Here is a 17110-nt window from a genome sequence, read left to right as displayed (position 1 = left end):
CTAGGCAAACCGTGGATACTTTTCCTTCCTGACTCTTCACACCAAACATTATTCAACTACGTTAAAGAGTTGATATCTTATTAAGAATAAGCACTAGAAACAAGAAAGGTTAATCTTCTGTCTTGAACACAAAAAACGAAGAAAGAAAAGGCGGGATGGAAATAAACCAAGAAGAGACTTTTGCTTCCACATTTCTACAGAATATGGATCACTTTACATTTTGTACTCAGTTTTAAATTCTCTCCCTTAACCAGGAAATTGAAACAAGTAACAAACCCCAACAAGAAACCCCACAGTCTTGGGCTGTATTTGAGAGGGAGCTTTGTGCCAAGTACAAACAAAAGTGTTGGCTCTTCTGCTTGCAGGCCCTGAAACTACAGGAAAGCAGCTCAGGTGTCGCAGCCTGACCTGCCGGATCTTAGAGTGACCACTGAATGATCACACAGACCTGCCATGGAATATTCCACATCAAGTGAAAACCAGTGTTAGGCTAAATTGGGAAAATGATTTCAATGTAATTTAGGTGAAAAAAGCAGGACACAAAAACTACACAAACATAGCGAACAAACTTATGGATACCAATGGGGGAAGGAGGGGGTGGGATGAATTGGGAGATTGGGATTGACATATATACATTACTATGTATAAAAAAGACAACTAATGAGAACCTACTGTACAGCACAGGGAACTCTATTCAATGCTCTGTGATGACCTAAATGGGAAGGCAATCTAAAAGAGGGATATATGTATACATATAACTGATTCACTTTGCTGTACAGCAGAAACTAACAGAACACTATAAAGCAACTATACTCCAATAAAAATTAATAAAAAAAACTACACAAACACTATGGCCACAACTATATAAATTTAGTTGAAGAAAATACAACAAAAATTTAACAGTGATTTATGTCATGTATTTCCTCCTTTTTCCACCTAAATTTTCTATAATTTTTTCACACTTAAAATATTCTAAAATTGACCACGAAGAAAAAAATTGAGCAAACCTCACTCTAATTTACAGGATTCCTTTCTAACCCAGCATGTACTTAAAATAACTGATCTTTCTCATTGCTTTTTTGTTTATGTCTAAAAGTTTTTTCCACGTCAGAATTAAAAATATTTTTGGCTACCAATATTATAAGTCTGTTTCTAAATAACTTGGGTAAAGAATTCAGAAATCAAGCTGGCAGAAATTGGGTCATTTTGCAAGATATGTATTTCTTAAACCAAAAGAGGACTTTGGAGTGGCTTTAGCAAGTTCCCAAACTTTTCCTGGGAAGGAGCCTACAGGCAACACTTACTGCCAAGTTCCCCACCTTCCCCCACCTTAGTGGATCTATCAGCATACTTTTTTTTTTTAACATCTTTATTGGAGTATAATTGTTTTACAATGGTGTGTTAGTTTCTGCTTTATAACAAAGTGAATCAGTTATACATATACATATGTTCCCATATCTCTTCCCTCTTGCGTCTCCCTCCCTCCCACCCTCCCTATCCCACCCCTCTAGGTGGTCACAAAGCACCTAGCTGATCTCCCTGTGCTATGCAGCTGCTTCCCACTAGCTTATCTATTTTATGTTTGGTAGTGTATATATGTCCATGCCACTCTCTCACTTTGTCACAGCTTACCCTTCCCCCTCCCCATATCTTCAAGTCCATTCTCTAGTAGGTCTGTGTCTTTATTCACATCTTACCCCTAGGTTCTTCATGACCTTTTTTTTTTTTTCTTAGATTCCATATATATGTGCTAGCGTACGGCATTTGTTTTTCTCTTTCTGACTTACTTCACTCTGTAGGACAGACTCTAGGTCCATCCACCTCACCACAAATAACTCAATTTCGTTTCTTTTTATGGCTGAGTAATATTCCAAAACTACAAATAGAACTACCATACGACCCAGCAATCCCACTACTGGGCATATACCCTGAGAAAACCATAATTCAAAAAGAGTCATGTACCAAAATGTTCATTGCAGCTCTATTTTCAATAGCCAGGAGATGGAAGCAATCTAAGTGTCCATCAACAGATGAATGGATAAAGAAGATGTGGCACATATATCAGCATACTTTTTCTGTTATGGGCTAGGAGTAAACATCTTTGGCTTAGTAGGCCATAGAGTCTCTGTCGCAGTTACTCAACTCTGCCACAATAAAGCAGCCATAGACGCTATGTAAATGAATGAGCGTGGCTATGTTCCAATAAAACTTTTTTTTACAAAAACAGGCAGTGGGCCAGCTTTGGCCTGTGTGCAGTGGTCTGCCAGCCTGTGGTGTACAGCACACTAGAGAACATCCTTGGAGCTTGGAGAGATGGTGAAAAGACCTGAAGGACTGCTTGCTCCTTCACAGGGAACGACCATCGAACCTTATTTTGACAGCCACACCGATCTCCAAGAATTCTTTGAAGGTGGTGTACTAATGAATATTCCCCCCAAAATCAATGAATTGGTTCCTCAAATATAGTAGTTTTCAACCATGATATTGAGAAAGACATAGCTATACAGCATGTGCTGCAATTAATTTACTATTAATACTACAGTACTGGTTTTCAAATGATTTTTAAAAAAAGCTTTATAAAAGGGATGATCAGTCTTATCCTTATAGCCAGCCTGGACCTATACACAGCCTTGGGTGTACCTGCAGGAGCAAAGGACTCATGTACATACTGTCAGCCCATGTACGTTTGCATCAGGAGCCTTAGAGACCACTGAGCCCAGCCCTTTCCATCTGAAGATAACAAATCCACTCTATGGCTAACAGCTCAAACATCTCAGGTTTGGATCCGTTACAGTCTTATTAATATTCATCAAAACATACATGAAGTCAAGGAAGAAGAAATCAAACCCTTCAAATCCTTTCTCTGTGTGTATTAGAAAAACAAAATGTTTTTAATAAGATTGCTTTCTACTTTCTTCATGAAATATTATGTCATAAGCACTTCCCTATATTATTTAATATGGCTCAAAAATATGATTTTGTAATTTCTGTATTAAAAATCTATGGAATATATGGACCATAATTATTTAAATTTCTCCCCTATTGTTGGATATTTATATCATCTCTTTATTTTTTATAATATTATAGTAAAAGTTGAAAATAATCCTATAGAAGCTTATAAAACTATTTAAATATAACATTTTATATTTAGGTATTTGACAGCAGGTATTGCCTAAAGCAGAGTAATATTCTGGGGCCCTTCAGATCAAGGCACATCAGAGGACACATTAGTGACCACAAGAAGAGGTATATACCCCAGGAGCAGGCACAGGAGCACTGGACCCACGACTGGAAAATGGGCCATCTGAGACCTTGAAATTCTTTACTAAGGGCAGATCAGGTAGTAGAGTCAACCAACATGACAAGTGGGGCCCAAGTGAGGTGGTATCACAAGACTGAGCCTTGACTGCTCTCTCTCTGCAACACCCTACAGAGGAAAACTGTTTTGACTTGACTGCTATTATTAAAATTGTGTAGGAGAAAGGATGTTAAAAAGATGGTGGCAGATGTTTCATTTACAGCATATAGTAAATGTGTGGGATATTCCTTTTGACATAGGTCAACTAATTGGTCTTTCTCCCATGGGCAAATGGAAGAGAGTTCTCTGCTGAGTGTTTTCTCTGTAGGGTATGATGGGGCAGAATGTCAAAGCAAACAGATGTGGATGCCAGCCTGGCATCAGCAACAGCATGTATGCTTCCAGAAGTGGCAGAGGGCTCTGAAACCTCTAGCGACTTCAGCAGCAGAACCCACATGTACTTCCCTTCATCTAGCTGCCAATAAGAAAACTAAAACAAATTAATAATCTAGTTCATATAATTCATAACACTAGAAATACCTTCCCTCATAAATTGCCTGCTCTGAAGCAAGCCAAAGGAAGAGGAATAAAGATAACTTAGTGGAGGGAAGGAGTTACAAGTGCCCTCTTGAGTTATGTATTTTTAAAAAGCTCCTTGAAATAATGACATTTACAGCAACATGGATGGACCTAGAGATTATTATACTAAGTGAAGTAAGCCAGAGAAAGACAAATACCATATGGTATCACTTATATGTGGAATCGAAAATATGATACAAATGAACTTATTTACAAAACAGAAAGAGACACACAGACATAGAAAACAAACTTATGGTTACCAAAGGGGAAAGGGGGTGAGGAGGGATAAATTGGGAATTCGGGATTAGCAGATACAAACTACTATATATAAAAGAAACAATAAGGTCCTACTGTATAGCACTGGGGACTATATTCAATATCCTGTAATAAACCATAATGGATAAGAACATGAAAAAGAATATAGATATATATGTATAACTAAATCACTTTGCTGTACACCAAAAAGTAACACAACACTGTAAATCAACTATAGTTCAATTTTAAAAAATAAAAAATAAGGAGAAAAAATAAAAATAAAAAAGCTCCAAGTCAGATCTCAGTTTCCAAATGGAAAAAAGATATGAAGTAAGATGAACATGTATATTTTATAAAATACATAAAATACAGCAAAATTAAGTCTGAGCCAGTCAAGGTAATACAACGTTACTCTTTAACTTAAAGATGGAAAAAGGAACATTTCTGATTAAAATCCATGTCTAACACTGTGCAGTTGACCCTTGAACAACGTGGGGGTCAATCCCAGTGTAATTTACAGTTGGCCCTCTATATCCACGGTTCTTCCACAGCCGCAAATTCAACCAACCAAGGACTATGTAGTGCTGTAGTATTTACTACTGAAAAATAAACACATATAAGTGGTCCCATGCAGTTCAAACCCACGTTGTTCAAGGATCAACTGTATTTACCTACGGAATTTTTAGAAAGAGATTATTTTTCAAACCTAACTTTCCCAGAATTATTTGGGGGATAATTCATATTTTAAGTGGACAATCAAGAACAAGTCCAGGGCCTCCCTGGTGGCGCAGTGGTTGAGAGTCCGCCTGCCGATGCAGGGGATACGGGTTCGTGCCCCGGTCTGGGAGGATCCCATATGCCGCGGAGCGGCTGGGCCCGTGAGCCATGGCCGCTGGGCCTGCGCATCCGGAGCCTGTGCTCCGCGACGGGAGAGGCCACAACAGTGAGAGGCCCGCATACCGCAAAAAGAAAAAAAAAAAAAAAAAAAAAGAACAAGTCCAAAGTGGTAAAAGGACAACTTTCTCCACCCCCACCCTCATTTTTCTATCTGTCTGACAAAGATTTGCACGAACAGGACACACACTCTTCTTTTTGTGTCTATGCCACAAGAACTTTGAATACGCAAAAAGAAAAGGTCAAGGACTAAAGATGTACTTCTCAAAACCATGAGAAGAATCAAGTTACATGTAAATTTGTCAAATGTGGAAAGTAATCACTGTCACCACTCAGAGCACTGGAAAGGGCTGGAGTCAATGCTTCTGGACAACGGCAGAGGTGACCAACAAACCCATGCGAAATAAACGCTGAATGTCAAACACCACCAAGTTAATTGTCACAGTATCTGATCACAAACAATTCCTACAGGCATACTTGGAAGTGTGTTTTTCAAGACCTAAGTCAAGTTTATGGAAAGCATTGGTAAGGTCACAGCACACACACTTACCTTACCAGTGCATCTGGTTTGCTTAGCTGGTTATTAGGAATACAGTTTTCCATTAAGTCCTTGTGTGCACTTGGGCTCTTGCTAGGGCATTTCTGCTTCTTGTCGTTTTTACTAGATGAGGAAGGAATGCTCCCATTTGTGGCGCTGTGACTTCGAGGTGAGGAGTTCACAACTCCACTGGCATTTTTGTAGTTTTTTGAGGAAGCAGTGCATGAGTCCTCTTTCAAGAGATTTTCTGTACTTCCCACGAGATCATTATTTAATCTTTTACTATTGATATGGTTTTCCATATACTCAATTTCTTGTATTTTAGAGTCTACAGGTTGTAGAATATTGTTGTTATTTATTCCAAGGTTGTGTTTTTTGGCATCTTTGTCTTTTTCTTTCCCTTTTTCTCGGTATTCTATCTCTGGCAAAGTTGTGGAGAGTTTTTTATTGGCTGGGATACCTCCATTGTGGTGTATGAGGATTGAGGAATCCATATCAGGTAATCCTTTGGCTGCTACAATACCAAAAACAAACCAACAAGCAAAAAAAACCCACACTGGAATATTTAGTTGTAAAAAAACACAATGGATTGATTCAATAAACTGCATCATCTACACTCAGAAACTCACTATATTAAGTTGCAAACTCATTCAGAAACAACAACCACACCACATTATGCTAACTTCAAGAAGCAAATCCATATAAGTTTGAGAAGCTGCACATTTAGAAAATCGCCATCATTTATAAACACCAAGCCATTAATGTTTTGGCCTTGAAGATAGTATGAGGATTTTACAATTAAGCCATACTTCACTTATCAGTCAAATCAAACTTGTCTATCATGGGGGTGATAGGACACAGGCACATCATACTCTTAAAAGGTCACATTTTAAAAGATGCTTCGATTAAACAAACTTAATAATTTTACTGCAAAGAAAGAGATTAAATGAAACAAAAAGGTGTGATGTTAGGATACAGGGCATCTATCCTTTGTCTGGACTCTATCATTAAAGTAATAAGAAGTCTATTATCATTTACTAGGCCACTTACAAAGAATTTTCTGTATCAGGTCTACATATTCCAATTTGTCAAAGTCTACTTGAAGAGATAATTTTGCACCACACCAGAGAATAAGATTTTGTCATATATCAACTAAAAACATGACCTTCTCAAACCAAAGAAAACTGGTATTGCTATCAATTCATCTATTGAATTGGTTATATATTCATGAGAGAGGTTGTATTAGAAAAAGGTCAATCTGAGATCCATGTTGCATGATACAAACCATTTAAAGTGAGACCTAGCCATCTTTGCTCTATTCAGAAGGATTTTGACTTATAAAACAATTCTATATGTTTACATCTCTATCTTGCTTATACTTTGGTTCTTGGTTTGCTTCAATTACAAATACACATAGTTATATACACTATTTTGTTACTGAGAATAAATATTTTAAAATATTTATAACAAATAAAATATTAAAATAGAAAATAAGCTATAAAAATGAAATATATAAAAATAATAAAATAAACATATTTAGAAGCACATGGCCTTCAGACACTAGGTAGAAAACATCATGCACATTCTGTATTTCATGACCAAACAAAGCAACAGCCCTGAAGAGGCACACCAGAAAACAGGAAAAGCCTTGGTAATTTTCCAGAGCCCTAGCAACTTTTCTGAAAAAAAAAAAAAAATACTGACAGACAAAATTATGACTAACCTATTGAGTCAATGACTTTAGAGTAAAGACCTACCTTCCTCGGCCTCTTTTTCTTGCTTTTGTAGCATTTGTTGCTCTGGGGGGAGGGCTTGCTGAAGAAGCTGCATGTAAAATTCGTTCTCTTTTTGCACTTCCTTTTGCTTCCTCAACCGCATTTTGTAGCTTACATAACTTTTGAAGCCGAAGCCCAAAGTCACCACAGGGTACCCAATACTAGAAAGAAGACAATCCCGCCGGTAATTGTAAGTTAAAAACAAACAACAGGTGCATGAAGCACATGAGGACACCTATGACTGAAATTAAGAAATAAATTCTAGATGATGATGATAGTTGAGCATTCAGTAAACACATACATAGTGTGTAATGCGTGCTGTGGAAATCAGAGGCAGCTGGCACGTAGAACAAACCCCCAGGGAACAGCAGGACTGCTGGACCGTAAGAGGCTGCCCATCAGACTTTGGCATTCTTCAAATGAACTCAAGGAGTTACCGTAGGGACTGCTGGATACAGCGGCTAATGTCTTTGATTAACATTGAACTGCCTTATGCATGATTAGAACTTAGGCATCTGTATGCTTTTAAGAACTAACAGGGTAGAGATTTTATGAGTGGTCATAAGTAAACATTACAAGTGTTAAAAAATCAAAGGGACATCATTTGGTTTTTAATACTAGAAGGCAGGGTCAAATTCAGGTGACTAATCTTTTTGCTGCCTGAGGGGTACTGTCACCAGCTATTCCTGGAAAATTAGTTCATACATAAACACTCTATCAAACATAAATTCAAGAATCATTTAACTAAGTACCTGATGTTATCAGTGCCAACAATTGGTTTGCACCAACAAATTAAACCACCTGTACTTACAACTCTAATCTCTGGGATAAAAAGTTGAAATATTTTCATTCAACTCATCAGTCTGTCTAATATCATTTCAAAGTCTCTGAAAACACTGCTGAAACTCATATTAAGCTTCATTAACATGAAAACAACAATTATAATTAGTCTAAATGTGATCACACCACAAATTTAAAGTGACAAGTTTTACTGACCAGGTTTAGTTAATTCACTTGTTTGTGAAAAGACTTTAAACATATTGGAAACTATTTTTTTGTTGTTGATTCCTATTTGTTTAAGTTTCTGCCATATATATTAGCAAAAATTGGTGTATTTAAAAGAAATATACATTACGTGGTTATTTCCGCAATAGATATAAACAAGAATCAAGCTCATTTTAAAATATGTTTCATGGTTTAAGGTTAAAAATAATATTCCTTAAAAAATTATTAATAATATTCTCTTACTTTTGTAAATAGGCAAAGGAAACTGTAAGTTCATTTAAGCTCCATGAAATAGCCATATATTTCACTAAGACTTTTTGGAATCATTATCTGATTACAATAAAAATAGATAACATGTATCAGACACCTATGTGCTTGGCATTAAGTTAAACACTTTACATATATCACCTTATTTCATCTTTCCCATGACACCCCATGAGACAGCTTCCCAACATATAGGTAAGAGAACTCAGGCTTAGAGAGGGTGACATGACAAAGGCAACAAAGCTGTTAGGGGGCAGAGCTGGGATTCAAACACCCATCTGCCTGACTAGAGGGCTCATGTTCTTTACCACACCATGTTATGTTATCTTCCGGATTCATGTAATATCTCTGAGAAAAAATTTACAATTGAAATTACCATTCTACATTGAAAACACTGAATTAGATTACAGATTAAGAATACACATAATACTCACCAGTGAGCAGCAAATGGACGACAAAGGTCTACATGAAAATTTTTGAGATCTTTAAATCTAATTGCTGCTTCAATATAAACAAAGAGTATCCAGAGGGATACTGTGGGCAAACACACTCCCCTTTCTGTGGGAAAGCAGCAGAGAGACAAGCATCAGTTAAACATTAACTAATATAACAGATGGGTTGTTTGGGAGACTGGTTCAACTACAGTAACTTTAAGACTTTCAAACTCGGGACTTCCCTGGTGGCACAGTGATTAAGACTCCGTGCTCCCAATGCAGGGGGGGCCTGCGGTTTGATCCCTGGTCAGGGAACTAGATCCCACATGCATGCTGCAACTAAGAGTTCGCATGCCACAACTAAGGAGCCCGTGAGCCACAACTAAAGAGCCTACCTGCTGCAACTAAGACCCAGAGCAACCAAATAAATTAATTAAAAAAAAAGACTTTCGAACTAATTAAAAAGCAATATAATCCAAACTGAAAGCTTTTATATGACAAAAGATGCCTGGAATCATAGACAAAAATAAAAACAAGCATTCTGGCAGAAAATATTTACAATATATGTAAAACAAAGAAGTCATAGCCCTAGCATACAAAGATCTCCTACAAATCAATAGAAAGTCAACTGAAGAAAAAAAAATTAAAAGTCATAAAAGAAAAAATATAGATGGCTAAAAAACATGTGAAAAGATGCCAACTTCATTACTGATTAGGGAGATAAAAATTTTTTAAATGAGATTTTATTATTGTAACCTATCAGGTAAAGCAAAAATTTTAAAGATGGGTAATAGTATAGGGAAGATATGTGAAAGGCTTCCTTCTCATACTCAGCAGTAATATAAATTGGGGCAACTTTCTTAGAAGGCAATTTGGCAGTATAATTAAAAATACTTATACCTTTGACCCAGAAATTCCAATTCCAGGAATTTACCCTACAGAAATACAAAAGAGCCCTGGGAAAAATGTATAAGAATATTCAATGTATTATTCGCAATAGCAAAAATTAGGATTTAGAATTAAATGCCTATCAACAGGAACTGTTTAATTATGATAAATCTATATAATGAAATATGATGCAGCTTTTCAAAAGGATGAAGATCTGTACTACCATAAAATATGTAAAAGATACAAATTCTTAAGTAAGAATGAGTTACAGCACTAAGAAATGTTTCTGACATTTAAGTATTACTCAAAAATTTTTTTTTCTTAACTACGAGCTCATATTCCTTTTATAGTTACAAACAATTTTCATTGTAGGAAAAAGCAACTTGCAATAGAATAAATAAAACTCAAATAATGAGATAATTTTCACTGGGCTTTAGAATCAAAGTCTGTAGGCTATGTCCATCTATGTCAGGACATGACAATAATGGGATATTTCATGAAGATAGACCACAAAGGCATGAGATCCACTAACTCTGGAAAGATCTCCTTTGAGACCATATAAAGCTAGCAAGTTACAGAAGACAGAACTGGAGGGAAAACTCAGTGACCTGAAGAACTAAATGGCTTTTTTCTAAGACTCTTTGGGATGAAACACAAGAAAAATTATAGCATCTTGGTACTAGAAAGATGATCACTTAATCCAACTTTCATTTTATGGAAGAGTAAAGTGAGGCCCAGAGTTTATACAAATTGGGTCCAAATCACAGAGATAACAATGAATCTGCTTCTAGGGAGAACCTAAATCCCCACAGACCTAGTCCATAAGGTAAGAAGACACTCAAAGCTCTGTGAAGACAGCTAATGGTCTCAACCATTCTTACAGATTTAATGTACTGAAAAAAGGGTATTTTCACAATGTAGGAAGACAAACTGCAACCCTTAGGATAATGCATTTTCAATTTCACTTCAAAATGCATTTTAAAAAATTTATATTCTGTACTCCCTATATTAATTTCTAAAGTTATCATAAACAAAATAAGCACATTACAGAAAAAATAGAAAAATTTGGATAAACTATCCATATTTCTACACCTATAAAATAAATAAAGTCAAACCACGTTGAAAATATTTTTGAACTAGTATAATAGTCATGTTGTAGATACAGTTTTTTTTTAGGTATTCTTTTGGCTTCTGTTATGTATGTATGTATGTATTTAGGCCATGCTGTGCGGCACGTGGGCTCTTAGTTCCCCAATCAGGGAGCGAACCCGTGTCCTCTGCAGTGGAAGCCTGGAGTCTTAACCACTGGACCTCCAGGGTAGTCCCGTACATACAGTTTTATATCCTGTTTTCTCCCTCTTAATAGCAAGGAAAAAAATTAATGATATAATATTTTCATTCTTCTGTGGCAATATATAATTTCATCAACCATTCCTAATATTCTTAAGAAAAATTTAAAATTTTAACAACTGAAAGAGGAATTAATCCCAAGCTATAAACATTGCACTCATATTTATTGGGCCTAATAAGAACACAAAGTTAGTTTTGTTTGTTCACTAATCATTCCAAATTAAAACATACTTCATAACGTAGGTATTCCAACATGCATTTCTGCGCCTAGAGCTAAAGAGAGGCCAATATCATTTATAACATTAGCTTCATTGCTGCCCTGTGGGTCACCCACTGAACTCCAGTAGGTTCTATTAACAGTTATATGAGTAGTTTTTTCTCAACTATTAAGAAATTATTAAAGTAATTTATGGAATCATTATAGTTCATCAGAGTCAGATTATCTGAGCTCGAAGGCTCCCTTAAACACTGTCTAGATTACTCCACCCTCACATGACAGAGAAGAAGCTGAGACCTAGAGAGAATGAGAAGTATAAATGGCAACTCACTCGAAACTGAGGGCCAGGACAAGGAAATACAAGTAAAAACTGGTATATGGGAAAATCACTTTAACTAGAGGAAAGCAGACTAAGGAACCAGCATGCTAGCTTATAAATTCAGTCAGATATGAGAGAGTGCTAAAGATGGAGAAAACAATGCTCAAAGTGGATACTTTAAATAACAGAGCTGAACTGTGTCTTCTACCATGGGACAACATCATCCTTATAGCATTTAGAGAAGAGAATGAATGTTGCTCCAGAGAGCTTTTATCAGTTGGTGCTCCAACAGAGGTCAAAATTCTACAGGTTGCAGCTGGGCCTAGGAATCAAGCTTCATGCAGCTTTGCAGAGAAATGTGACAATCTGAGAGCCAATCATCACATCCCCATGCGTCCCATGTGCAGGCTTCATAGTGGACTGGAGCTATCAAAACATCTCAGGTCATCTTAGTTTGTAATAGCAAAAGAATAGCTCTAAGAAGGGAGGTGGCTACGTAGCTCCACTCAAGTCAGAACATACCTGAAATAGTACATTTTGGTTTAGAGAGCCACTAAGAACTAGGGAGATCAGAATGGTGCAAGTGCTTAAAATAACATACAAGGAAAAGCTGATGAAATCGGAGATGCTTTGTCTACAGAAAAGAAGACGAGAGGATATGACAGTGTCTTTAAGGCTCTAAAGAAATGTTAACATGGATGGAAGATTACGCTCATTCAGTGTGGCTCTAATGCAGGGGTCCAATGTTTGGACTAGAGGGATGGTCTGTAAGCCCTTTAAAATTAAAAAAAATTTTTTTCTGTATATTCCCATGTGTTTTTCTGGGGAAAGCCCTTTATATCCTCTAAGTGATCAGTGAGTCCCAAGACAGTCAAGACATGCTGGGTCAAAAGTGTAAGGAGGAAAATTCTGGCTCAGTAGGAGGAAGAATTTTCTATTCCAGTTGCCCCAAAACAACAATAGTAAGTTCCTTGTCACTAGATTTTCAATCAGAGATTAAACCACCATGTGCCAGGGATGCTGTGGGGACTCTTATGCCAAATAAGGGTTCAACTAAATGACTTCTGACATTCCTTTCAATACTGAAGCTGAAGGAACATTTTTCCTATTTGGCACATGGCTGTCTTCAAGTCCACCTAAATAAAAACTGCTTCAACTTCTTTTAAAAAATGGATATCTTCATAATGAGAGCTGGTAACTGAAATGTCTACAATCAAAATATCAAATCATAAAGGCTTAAAGTTTTGATTCAATAATAAAAAAATACATTTTAAAGGTATATTATAATCTATTATGAAAAGGGATCTTTAAAATGTCCACATTTATACACTACCAAATGTAAAATAGATAGCAAGTGGGAAGCAGCAGCATAGCACAGGGAGATCAGCTTGGTGCTTTGTGACCACCTAGAGGGGTGGGATAGGGAGAGCGGGAGGGAGATGCAAGAGGGAGGGGATATGGGGATATACGTATACATATAGCTGATTCACTTTGTTATACAGCAGAAACTAACACAACATTGTAAAGCAATTATACTCCAATAAAGATGTTTAAAAAAAAACTGAAGGATTAAAAAAAATGTTCACATAAACTCAACTCTAAATAATTTATTCAAGGAAATCACCACATTAAAAAAGTTTGAATCTAAGATTTCTATCTATCTAAGAAACCATTAAAACTTACCTGTGTGCCATACGTACTGAACCCACACATATGTACTAGCAGCAAAAAAAAGCCATTGTATGGGGATGAACAGCAGACATATTATATTTGACGTGAATGCTACACAAACAAAAAATACTGAGAAGGCCTAAAGGGAAAAACAAAATAAAAAACATATCTTAGAACATGTTAATTTCAAACAGATTATTAAAAGCACGTTGGACAAAATCTCTGAAACTGCTATGCAATAACTACAGAACAAGTTACAAAAGGAAATTTTAAATATTTGAAATCACCCATATAAAAAGTAGTCATTAATTTAGCATTAAAGAGTAATCCTATTTATGGCCTCAAATCATGAAGAACTGGACCAGAACAAACTGAGGTTGATTCACAGTGAGTTTACTTGGACTCCACAGGTGGGTTACCTAAAAGAAACAGAATTTTAACACAGAAAAGGCTCCTCTCTCCTCACAAAATATTACTAAAGAGACTCATTCTTAAAGGATAGGCTGTTGGAGCACAGATGAAACACAACTGTGGCAAGAATTACACTGATGTTAATAATTTTAACAATGCAGCTTCCTCTGGACACATCATTATCTATTACTAACAGGACATGAGCTCGAAACCATCTTTTCAAGGCATGGATTTGCTCTGACCAAAGCACCAGGCCTGGGTAGAAGAGGTACAGGTTTAAGATGTGGCTCTGGAACACAACAGAACTACAGGTCAACCAAGGGAGCAAGCCCAGGCCTATGCCCTTGCTCTAATCCAGTAGTTCTCAAAACATGATCTGGGGATCCCTGAGGATCTCTGAGATCCTTTCAGGGAGTCTTCCAGGTAAAATAATTTCATAGTAATACTAAGGCATTATCTGCCTCTTTCATGCTCATTTACTCAGGAGTATGGTGGTATCTTCTAGAAGTTACACAATAAGTGATATTGTAATCACCTGAGTTCACAAGCAGATATGGAAATCCAGCTGTCTTCTATTAAGCCAGACATTAGAGAGATTTTAAAAAATGTAATCAATCTTCTAATTATTTTGTTTTGGAAAATACAGTTATTTTTCATTTAAAATGTAATGTGTATTAACATGTAATGGGTTTATTATTGCTATTTTTAAGTGAATTAAGTATTCAATTTTTATTTTAAATTTTATTTTATTTTAAATAAAAATTTAATTTTTTAATTTAAATTAAATGAGTATTAAAATTTTTTCCAGTTTTAATTTCTAATATAGTAAAAATAGATAGATGTAACCTACATAAATAAAAGCTTTTTGGAGTCCTCAATAGTTGTTAAAGAGTGTAAAGGATCTGGAGCCCAAAAAGTCTGAGAACCATTGCTGTAACTCGAACCCAGTCACAAAGCCAGTGATAGGGGCTCCAGAGGTACTTCAGAGTAGAACTGGGCAATTACTGCTTTATCCACTACTCTGTCTTCCTCCTGAAATCCTCCCTCCCTCCTCTTCTTTTCACTGGAATGGTAGAGGAGGGAGTAAAATGATTTGATCAGTGGGTTTAGACAAAATAGCCTTAAAGGCTAGTTTCAGTCCAGAGACCCCATTACTCAATACAGTCACCTAAGTATTGCTAATAAAATCTACTTTAAACATTTTCACTATCAGTTATTGACGACTTTCTTAGAAGGGTAAATAAATCTTTTACACTTGAAAAATATATATATTAATAAACTTACCAGTCCCTGGTATCTGAAGGAATCATAGACGCTTCTAATGAAAAGCCAAAATGGCCACAGGTATTCAAATCTGAACTCCAGGACAAAATCTGCCAGGAGGACGAGTGCCCACACTACCAGGAATTTCAGGTATAAAAACGTACTGCAAAATATAAAAGAATTCAAGGTCATTTGTGAAGAGCTAGAAAAAGAAAATTCACTGCTTTATATAAAAAGAGACAAAAAATATCTTCCTATACTATGAAAACAATGGAGATAAAGGGCAAAAAGAGATGCTGCCATGGCCCACCTAAATTTTAAAAGCTCTGGTGTTCATTCTGAGACCCACAACTATCAAAATAAGATGATGACCCAAAATGCTTAATTCCATTTAAGATGGAAAAGGCCCATTTAAATCTCACCACTATTTTAAAATGTGCTAAGTATCTGACTTCAAAATACTGCAACACTCTCAAAATTACAGCTTTCAAGCTGTTCTTCATTAGAAGAAATGTCGTGGTTGAGTGGCTTGAAATTTGCTGTTTCCCCACCCCTCAACATCTGTTTGAAGAGTCTTTGAAATTCCTGATGCACATCCCTACATGCTTGAAGAATTCTGTCTTTTCCCCCCCGTTTCTCCTCTTGCCTCTCTCTATAGTATTCATGTGAATTAACCAAACAACAACCAAATGACTTCCCAAAACAGACAGAAATTAACTTAGGGAGCAGATGCCAATCACTTCTAAGGGCTGTGAGGGTACCAAAATGTACATTAAAGAAAAAAACCCTGAAAGATCCCAGCCTTGCTCTAGCTGAGATGTTAATGTGTGCTCCCACTTCCCTCTGGACTTATGTTAAATAGAAACACACCTTGATAAGCCAGTCAGAACACATATCTAACCACTGTGATATCTCAAAGCAAGGTAAGGACCTGGATTAAAAAATATATTTTTCATATAATCTAAAAGCCCATTATTCCAATTCATTAGTTGTATCATAGATAATAGAAGCTTTCAGACTCTACCTATTAATAAGCCCCTAATTCTAGGTCTTTAATCTGGTCAATTCTGGAGCAGGTTAAATTTAGGTATTTTTTTAAAAGGTTTTCTAAGATATACAGATGGGAAGTACCTAAAATTCACTTTGACTCGGGCAACAGCCTTGCATGGTGTTTTGCAATACAAGCATTCCAATATTGCTGATTAAATTAGCTGTCTGAATATACAACATGAACAATAAAATCAAAACTTTTAATAAATAATTTTGAAATATATTAAAATAAGGTACAAAAAAACTTATATTCTTGGGGGTAAAATTAACAAAAGCAGGATCCAGCACTGAGGATTCTTTCTATGCCCTATAAAGCCACACAGGTAAAAGATGTCAAGAACAGACATATATGACCCTTAATGTTACAGTATCATAATGATACATAATTTGCAAGTAGGGTCAATTTCTAATACTAATTCTTGGTAGAACTTCTTTGGGCACAACAATAAGTTTTGATTAAGAGGTTTGCTGTAGGATCAAGGAACCCAAGGCAAACCACAACACAAGCTTGAATCTTTTTTTTTCCCATTTATTTATTTATTTATTTATGGGCTGCATTTGATCTTCATTGATGTGCGCAGGCTTTCGCTAGCTGCAGCGAGCGGGGGCTACTCTTTGTTGCGGTGCATGGGCTTCTCACTGCGGTGGCTTCTCTTGTTGCAAAACATGGGCTCTAGGCGCGTGGGCTTCAGTAGTTGTGGCATGCGGGCTCAGTAGTTGTGGCGCACGGGCTTAGTTGCTCCATGGCCATGTGGGATCTTCCTGGACCAGGGCTCGAACCCGTGTCCCCTGCATTGGCCGGCGGATTCCTTACCACTGCACCACCAGGGAAGTCCACAAGCTTGAATCTTAAGTCCCACCTTTTAGTTTCATTTCATTAGAGTCATGTTAGCCAGATG

General features: G+C 36.6%; 1 protein-coding gene across 1 annotated transcript in view; it reads right to left on the bottom strand.

Moving 5' to 3' along the window:
* MACO1 (macoilin 1) overlaps positions 1-17110 on the bottom strand; it is a 56999-nt gene that overhangs the window by 26365 nt on the left and 13524 nt on the right. Inside the window, exons 2-6 of the mRNA XM_082612337.1 lie at positions 15183-15324; positions 13500-13626; positions 9043-9166; positions 7322-7500; positions 5577-6078 (exon numbers count right to left, since the gene is read on the bottom strand). Coding sequence (XP_082468463.1) covers positions 5577-6078; positions 7322-7500; positions 9043-9166; positions 13500-13626; positions 15183-15324 — 1074 coding nt within the window. The remainder of the gene's footprint in view (positions 1-5576; positions 6079-7321; positions 7501-9042; positions 9167-13499; positions 13627-15182; positions 15325-17110) is intronic.

This window comes from Mesoplodon mirus (assembly GCF_964341445.2).
Source record: "Mesoplodon mirus genome assembly, chromosome: 3".
NCBI lineage: Eukaryota > Metazoa > Chordata > Mammalia > Artiodactyla > Ziphiidae > Mesoplodon > Mesoplodon mirus.
The sequence above is the reverse complement of the archived record's forward strand: the minus strand, read 5'-3'. Positions and strand labels throughout refer to the sequence as shown.